Raw genomic sequence first — 9,163 nt, 5'->3', positions numbered from 1 at the left:
TCAGTGACACTACCTGGAAGTTTGCTCCACATCTACTACTCTTTTGTAGCTTAAATAACAGTTGAAGACTTACCAGGAGTACCACACCGTGAGGAAGCCGCCCAACAGGAGACAGAAGGTCCAGCGGTAGTGCATCCTGAGGACAAGACCGTCGCAAGTGGCAGCACATATCTGGTTGGCTCTTGTTTTGATAACGTTTAAGACACTGCCTATGATGGCGCGAATGTCCACACTGGCTGGCATCCTCGCTCCTGTGGAAAAATGACGAGAATCAGTAAGGAGAACCCAGTGTTGAAACACTGGTATAAAATGCCGACGAGTTGATGATTAAGACACAAGTGCAACAGTTAGGTATCTAAACTTGTCGGTTTTTCAAACCATTCATCACATCGGCAAGTTTGCCGATGACACCAAAATAGGCCGTCGAATTCATTCTGACGAGGACATTCGAGCACTCCAGGAAGATTTGAATAGACTGATGCAGTGGTCGGAGAAGTGGCAGATGCAGTTTAATGTAGACAAATGCAAAGTTCTAAATGTTGGACAGGACAATAACCATGCCACATATAAACTAAATAATGTAGATCTTAATATTACGGATTGCGAAAAAGATTTAGGAGTTCTGGTTAGCAGTAATCTGAAACCAAGACAACAGTGCATAAGTGTTCGCAATAAAGCTAATAGAATCCTTGGCTTCATATCAAGAAGCATAAATAATAGGAGTCCTCAGGTTGTTCTTCAACTCTATACATCCTTGGTTAGGCCTCATTTAGATTATGCTGCACAGTTTTGGTCACCGTATTACAGAATGGATATAAATGCTCTGGAAAAATGTACAAAGGAGGATGACAAAATGTGGAAAAAGACACTTAGGTACAGTTCAGGACATTTATTATAGGAAACGTTTCGCCACGGGTGGCTTCTTCAGTCCTAACTGTGGTAAAACGTTTCCTATAATGTCCTGAACTATACATAAGTACCTTTTTCCACATCTTGTCGGTATCACCATACCATCTCCTCGAGGATGACAAAGTTGATCCCATGTATCAGAAACCTTCCCTATGAGGATAGACTAAGGGCCCTGAATCTGCACTCTCTAGAAAGACGTAGAATTAGGGGGCAGCCTCTGTTTTTGACTGAAAAAGCTTATTGGCGAAACGTTTCAACAATAAAGATACCCAACTGTTGCACTTGTGTCTTAATCAAGGAGAACCCAAAATAAGGTCAAAATATAATTAATTATGTTGTTAGGTAAGACACATATGCAACAGTGTTCAGTGGTCAGTCGTCACGTGAGGTCACAGACCCTGAGCTGCTTTGGGGATTAGCGTGGACGGTTACAAAGCATGGCTTGCTTCTGCAGTGTTTTAAAAACTGAGTTTGGAGAGTTGAAGGAGGAGGTCTTGCTTCTCCAGGAGGAGATTAGGAGGCTGAAGGTCCACCTCAATGGGCCTGGGAGAGAGTGTGAGGTGGTTGGAGATGTGGGGAATGAGGCTTCTAGCAGTGAGGTGCAGTCTGTCTCTCACTGTGAGGAGGCTGTAGGTGGGGAGGTAGCAACGGGTACCAGCAGTGAGGTGCAGCCCAGCACCTGCTACAAGTGGCGAGTTGTTCACAGTAATGGGAGGCGCATCAGAGTAAGGAAAGTTAAGAGTGAAGATCTGAAGGTAGGAAATCGCTTCTCTGTTCTCCAGGATGAATGTACTTCAGTGGCCAGTGAAGGTAAGGGTACTACTGCCCCTGCTAATGAAGGTAAGCGCATTCTTGTGGTTGGTGACTCTCAGGTAAGATATGTTGACCGTGCTTTTTGTAATAGGAATAAGAAGATGAGAGATAGAGTGTGCTTCCCTGGAGCTGGTGTTGGGGACATTGTCAACAGACTGGATAATATCATGTCAGGTAATGGGAACAAGCCCATTATCTGTCTCAGTGCTGGTGGAAATGATATTGGGAAGGGTAGGAGAGAAGAGCTGCTAGATAAGTACAGGTCAGCTATAGATTTCATTAAGTCTAAGGGAGGGATCCCAATCATATGTAGCATCTTGCCTAGAAGGGGAGTAGGAAATGAATGGTTGTCTAGGGCAATTGGTGTAAATTGCTGGCTAGACAGATACTGCAAGGAACTTGCAATCCCATTCATTGACAACTGGAACAACTTTTATGGCAAACATGATATGTATGCAAGGGATGGGGTTCATCTCTCTGGGGCAGGGGTGGTAGCACTTGCAGACTCGATTGAGAAGGCCATTGGTGAAATGCCTATGATTTTAAACTGATGGAAGATAGAGGTATGGGTGTGTGTGGGAAACAAGCAGGTTGCAACACTAGGGTTGGAAACAGTAAATGTATAAAAGGCATTCAGCATGAAGTTATAAATAAAGACAATAGAACAGGTCAGAAAACAAAGGGGGACAGCAGAGGGCAGCAAGGGACTAGCTCCCTTAAGGTTTACTATACTAATAGCAGGAGTGTTAGAAATAAGATAGATGAGCTAAGATTAATTGCAAGTGCAGGAAACATAGATATTATTGCTATAACAGAGACCTGGCTCAATCTGAAAGATAGAGAGATGCCATCTGAATGTCACATACAAGGCTATAAATTATTCCACACTGACAGGGTCAACAGGAAAGGTGGTGGAGTAGCGATGTATGTCAGAGACAATTTAAATTGTTGTGTTAGACAAGATATTAAATTAGAAGCGTCAGCCACTGAATCTGTTTGGTTACAGCTTCTCGAGGGCCGAGAAAAACTAATTTTGGGTGTGATTTACAGGGCCCCAAATCTTGATAGGGAGTGCAGTAAACTTCTATGGGACGAAATTCGTAAGGCATCTACATACGAAAATGTTGTGCTAATGGGAGATTTCAACTATAGACAGATTGACTGGAGCAATTTGACAGGAAATTTAGAGTCGGGTGACTTTCTTGATACGATCCAGGATTGTTTTTTAAAACAGTTTGTGACAGAGCCAACTAGGGGAAATAACCTCCTTGACTTGGTTCTTGCCAGTAGGGAAACACTAATTAATAATCTTGAGGTTAATGATGAGCTTGGGGAGAGTGATCACAAATCACTCAGTTTTAACATATCATGGAATTCCCCTAATAATGGCAATCAAGTCTCCGTCCCTGACTTTCGCTTGGCTGATTTCATAGGACTGAAAAATTACTTAGGTGGGCTGAACTGGAATGACCTGACTAGGGGTCAGGTAGGTGGTGATGGTTGCCGATATGATGCTTTCCAGGGCATAGTTCTAGCTGCTCAGTCAAATTATGTTCCAAATAGGGAAATCAGATCAAACAAAAATGATCCTAAATGGATGAACAATAGATTAAAATATCTGATTGGTCAAAAGAGAGGCATATATAGGCAAATCAAAAGAGGAGAGGGGCAATTGAGAAATCGATATATTCAGTTAAAGAGAGAAATAAAAAAGGGAATTAGAAAAGCAAAAAGAGATTATGAGGTTAAAGTTGCAAGAGAATCGAAGACTAACCCAAAAGGATTCTTTCAGGTATACAGAAGTAAGATCAGGGACAAGATAGGCCCACTCAAAAGTTCCTCGGGTCAGCTCACTGACAGTGATAAGGAAATGTGTAGAATTTTTAACACATACTTCCTCTCAGTTTTTACACAGGAGGATACCAGCGATATTCCAGTAATGATAAATTATGTAGAACAGGACGATAATAAACTGTGCACTATTAGGGTCACAAGTGACATGGTCCTTAGGCAAATAGATAAATTAAAACCTAACAAATCCCCAGGCCCTGATGAACTGTATGCAAGGGTTCTAAAGGAATGTAAAGAGGAGCTTAGCACACCTTTGGCTAATCTTTTCAACATATCACTACAAACTGGCATGGTGCCAGATAAGTGGAAAATGGCAAATGTGATACCTATTTTCAAAACAGGTGACAGGTCCTTAGCTTCGAACTATAGACCAATAAGCCTAACCTCCATAGTGGGAAAATTTATGGAATCAATAATTGCCGAGGCAGTTCGTAGCCACCTTGAAAAGCATAAATTAATCAACGAATCTCAGCATGGTTTTACAAAGGGGCGTTCCTGCCTTACGAATTTATTAACTTTTTTCACTAAGGTATTTGAGGAGGTAGATCATGGTAATGAATATGATATTGTGTATATGGACTTCAGTAAGGCTTTTGACAGGGTCCCACATCAGAGACTATTGAGGAAAATTAAAGCACATGGAATAGGAGGAGAAATTTTTTCCTGGATAGAGGCATGGTTGACAAATAGGCAGCAGAGAGTTTGCATAAATGGGGAGAAATCAGAGTGGGGAAGTGTCACGAGCGGTGTTCCACAGGGGTCAGTGTTGGGCCCCCTGCTGTTCACAATCTACATAAACGACATAGATGAGGGCATAAAGAGCGACATCGGCAAGTTTGCCGATGACACCAAAATAGGCCGTCGAATTCATTCTGACGAGGACATTCGTGCACTCCAGGAAGATTTGAATAGACTGATGCAGTGGTCGGAGAAGTGGCAGATGCAGTTTAATATAGACAAATGCAAAGTTCTAAATGTTGGACAGGACAATAACCAAGCCACATATAAACTAAATAATGTAGATCTTAATATTACGGATTGCGAAAAAGATTTAGGAGTTCTGGTTAGCAGTAATCTGAAACCAAGACAACAGTGCATAAGTGTTCGCAATAAAGCTAATAGAATCCTTGGCTTCATATCAAGAAGCATAAATAATAGGAGTCCTCAGGTTGTTCTTCAACTCTATACATCCTTGGTTAGGCCTCATTTAGATTATGCTGCACAGTTTTGGTCACCGTATTACAGAATGGATATAAATTCTCTGGAAAATGTACAAAGGAGGATGACAAAGTTGATCCCATGTATCAGAAACCTTCCCTATGAGGATAGACTAAGGGCCCTGAAACTGCACTCTCTAGAAAGACGTAGAATTAGGGGGGATATGATTGAGGTGTATAAATGGAAGACAGGAATAAATAAAGGGGATGTAAATAGTGTGCTGAAAATATCTAGCCTAGACAGGACTCGCAGCAATGGTTTTAAGTTGGAAAAATTCAGATTCAGGAAGGATATAGGAAAGTACTGGTTTGGTAATAGAGTTGTGGATGAGTGGAACAAACTCCCAAGTACCGTTATAGAGGCCAGAACGTTGTGTAGCTTTAAAAATAGGTTGGATAAATACATGAGTAGATGTGGGTGGGTGTGAGTTAGACCTGATAGCTTGTGCTACCAGGTCGGTTGCCGTGTTCCTCCCTTAAGTCAATGTGACCTGACCTGACTAGGTTGGGGCATTGGCTTAAGCCGGTAGGAGACTTGGACCTGCCTCGCATGGGCCAGTAGGCCTTCTGCAGTGTTCCTTCGTTCTTATGTTCTTATGTTCTTATGTTAGGTACCTTTATTTCGAAACGTTTCGCCTACACAGTAGGCTTCTTCAGTCGAGTACAGAAAAGTTGATAGAAGCAGAAAATACTTGAAGACGGTGTAATCAGTCCATCACCCTTGAAGTTTTGAGGTGGTCAGTCCCTCAGTCCATAGTCTGAAACAATATTGTTTCAGACTATGGCGAAACGTTTCGAAATAAAGATACCTAACTGTTGCATATATATCTTACCTAACAACCTGTCGGTATTTTATACCATTTTAATGTTCATAATTAATTATCTTGACACCACTGATGAAACAGACGTTATAAGCCAATCGTCATAACTTTCTTACCACTTCAGAAGGAGCACCTTGTTGGTGAAGAGCTCTTGAGGCATGGAATTAGAGCCACTCTCCACAGTCTACGATGAAACCTGATTATGTTCTTATGCAACTGACTGGCTTTGGGCGGTAGCTGGGGCCGGTAGATGACTTGGACTTGCCTAGCATGGGCCAGTAGGCCTGCTGCAGTGCTCTTTCCTTCTTATGTTCTTATATCTGTCAGACACACCAACATCTTGGAATCTTGATACAGGGAATTCTTCAACGCTTGCCTAACTTAGTCATGACCTACTTACACTAGTGGATTTTCCCACTGGTGACTCCGCCTCCTGCTGCTACTTCAGCTCACCTGACTGCAGTATATAAGCCACTTCTCCACGCACAGATACTTTTCTCAAGACTGATGGACCGATCACATCGACTCCAGGCTGAGGGACTGATTACCTCAGCTCCTCCTCATCTTCCACTTTTCTGTGTACTGGACTGAAGAAGTCATTGGCTGGCAATAAAGATTCCCAAATGTTGTGCAAGTGTTTTATTCTTCAACTTGTGGGTTTTCTATGCCATTTACATCAAGCACCCCAGTAAGCCTACTGGCCCAGCTAAGGCGGTCACACTCACACCCAACCACTCTTGCGCCGTTTACTGAATTCTCAGTTACTCAAAATACTCACAAGAACATAAGACTGGAGGAGCACTGTAGTAGACCCACCGGCCCATGCTAGGCAGGTCTAAATCACACCCATCCACACACTGGCGTACCTCTCCAACCTGGTTTCATAACCATTCAAAGTTCTGGCTTCAGTGACTATCTGAGAGTTTGTTCCTCTCGTCGATAATGAGCCTCAATGGGGCTACCTAATACTTTTTTTTTATCTTTTAAACTCTACCTCGGGCCCAATTACTTCCCTAAAGAAAAATATTTATTGTAATATTGGTAGAATTATCGGCAATATATTAGGTAAAAGGACAAATGCAACTAATATGACATTTTATCGAGTTTTACCAAGCCGAAAATATTTATAATAAATCCAATAAACCCACGAGGCTCAACAGCCGTTTAATGTACCATAGCCAAGATTTTTTTTTTTTACCTTGACGAGGAGTTTAAAAGTTTCTAACGGGCAGCATGCACAGCTTCAAGGTCAAAGTATAGAAACTGGAAAGACGAGTGACCACCCTCGCCGATGACGTCCCCCTGAGCAGAATGCAAGATTCGTCGCCAGTGTTGGTGATGATGTTGTGACTCGTGGTGGTAAGTTTGTCCAGGTCCCAGACCAACGTTCACCGGTGCGAGTATTTCTAACACCTCACAGCAGCAAATACCTGCACGCTGATTAAGATTATTTGTATTAATGTTGGTAGAATTACCAACAATGTGTAAAGCAAAAGGACACAAGTGCAACTAATGTGACTTATTGTGGCAACATTTCGCTCTCCAAGAGCCTTTGTATCAAGCCGTTGATAAAGCTCCTGAAAAGCGAAACGTTGCAACAATAAAATGTGACATTAGTTGCACTTGTGTCCTTTTACTTTACAAGATTATTTGTCGCATAAGTGGTATCTACGAGAGGTGGAAAAAATACACGCCAAGTGCAGTACAATGCCATCCTTGGCGGTATGGTGATGCCGACATACTGTGAAAAATGACACTTGTGTACAGTTCAGGAAACGTTTAGGCACTCGTGGCGAAACGTCGCTTCAATAAATGTCCTGGACTGTACACAAGTGTCATTTATCAAGGTCTGTTTGTGACTTGATAAAGCCCACTGCGTGAGCGAAACGTTGCCATTAAAGGATCGCACTGTACTGCAGGTGTCTTTTTTCCCAGTGTCGACATTTTATACAATTTGTCTTCATTTACATGAAGCAGCCACGAGACTACATTGCTTACTAGTAGAGCTATATACCAGGACATTGTAGTTAAATGGTTCGGAGAACGAATACGTTGATTAATTAGACACATGTGCAACACTTGGGTATCTTTACTGAGAAAACGTTGGGCCACACAGTGGCTTCATCGGTCCTATACAAAGAAGAGTGAAGATCAGGAGTTTGAGGTAATCAGTCCCTGGAACGCCCCGGTAACCCTACTGGCTAGCGATAGGCAGGTCCTACTCACACTCACGCACCTGTCTGACTTATTTTTAAGCTATCCAAGATACTCCCTTCAATAATCTTACTTAGAAGTTTGTTCCACTCATCCACAACTCTATTGACAAACCAGTGCTGTCTTATATCATTCGTTATGTACACTTCGACGGAGTTATATACACTTCGACGGAGTTTCGCAAGAGTCGCAAAAAAAAAAAAAGAGAAACTGGAAGCCTTCCACAGGAATATCAGTGATTTCACCGACGTTCACATCTCTGATCAGTCAGGATAGTCTCCGACATTTCTCTGCTGGAGAAAGTTTCTCCCGTACATAAATTTGGCAAAATCATGGGCAGGCACTAACCTGGTAGAAAACAAACTAAAATGACTAAAGCAAACGTAAATTACGTCGTTGAATAACTTGTAGTTATATACTGTACAAAGTCACCATGAATGCCACCTGGATTTCTTAAGACACATTTCCTTTGAATCGCAGCAATGAATTCAATATCGAAAAAATACGACTTTGAGGAAAAGAAATGGGAAAGCACTGGTTTGCCAATGTATTCACAAAGTAATCTATACTCTTATTTTTTCAAAAATAAATAGAAAAAAAAAATCTGTGTACTGAGCGGCCGTCACTTGGTATCACATGCGTCATGAGTATAAAATCAACCACAAACCACAATACAAATCCACCTGAGTTTCCACACATCGCAAAAATATCAAACCGACTTCGCTACTGCTTTGTACTAAAGTAACATATCATACCAATACAATTACCAAGCTACTGGGACGTTACCACTGAAACACTTCAATAATACATACATACACGCTATCATATCTGTTGCTGGTATGCTGTAGCACACGCCACGAGGATTCTATTTATACAAGTATTAATTAACACGGCAGCACTAACCTGTTATCACTGGGCAAGTGTGCGAACACCATGTAGTTCAGGTAACGCAATGGACACTTCGCTCACTGAATAGCAGTTGTTGTGGAGGGCTGAGCACACACGCTCAGGTCCCAGGCAACACTGACTGACCGCTGGACGCAGAACATCCTCGAGGACTCTTGCTGAGAGATACCGCACGCCACCACATCATCTTATTCCATCCATCTCATATATATGCATATATATCACTTATAGTTAAGTTTTACTTACGTTTATGCATTCCATTCATAAAAGCATCCCCTTTATAATTCTACCAGTTTACAGGATAACTTCACTACAAGGGGCTCCTTATCCATCTACCTTAGATTTCTGATGCTGGGATTAAATATGCAATTCTGTCTTTTATTTATTTTCAGCATTTTTATATGTCGTCCATATATACATACAACATAATAT

At 41.8% G+C, this 9,163-nt stretch overlaps 1 protein-coding gene across 2 annotated transcripts in view; it reads right to left on the bottom strand.

Moving 5' to 3' along the window:
• LOC128700706 (innexin inx2) overlaps positions 1–8,887 on the bottom strand; it is an 18,385-nt gene extending 9,498 nt beyond the window's left edge. Inside the window, exons 1-3 of one of the 2 annotated variants that reach the window (XM_053794050.2) lie at positions 8,729–8,885; positions 6,810–7,048; positions 74–251 (exon numbers count right to left, since the gene is read on the bottom strand). In XM_053794050.2, the coding sequence (XP_053650025.1) occupies positions 74–243 (170 nt within the window). In that variant the 5' untranslated portion in view covers positions 244–251; positions 6,810–7,048; positions 8,729–8,885. Of the gene's footprint in view, positions 1–73; positions 252–6,809; positions 7,049–8,728 lie in introns of both variants that reach the window. The other variant, XM_053794041.2, reaches the window with a different exon arrangement.
• Between the last annotated feature and the right edge of the window lie 276 nt (positions 8,888–9,163).

The sequence above is a fragment of the Cherax quadricarinatus genome, chromosome 20 (genome assembly GCF_038502225.1).
Source record: "Cherax quadricarinatus isolate ZL_2023a chromosome 20, ASM3850222v1, whole genome shotgun sequence".
NCBI lineage: Eukaryota > Metazoa > Arthropoda > Malacostraca > Decapoda > Parastacidae > Cherax > Cherax quadricarinatus.
The sequence above is the reverse complement of the archived record's forward strand: the minus strand, read 5'-3'. Positions and strand labels throughout refer to the sequence as shown.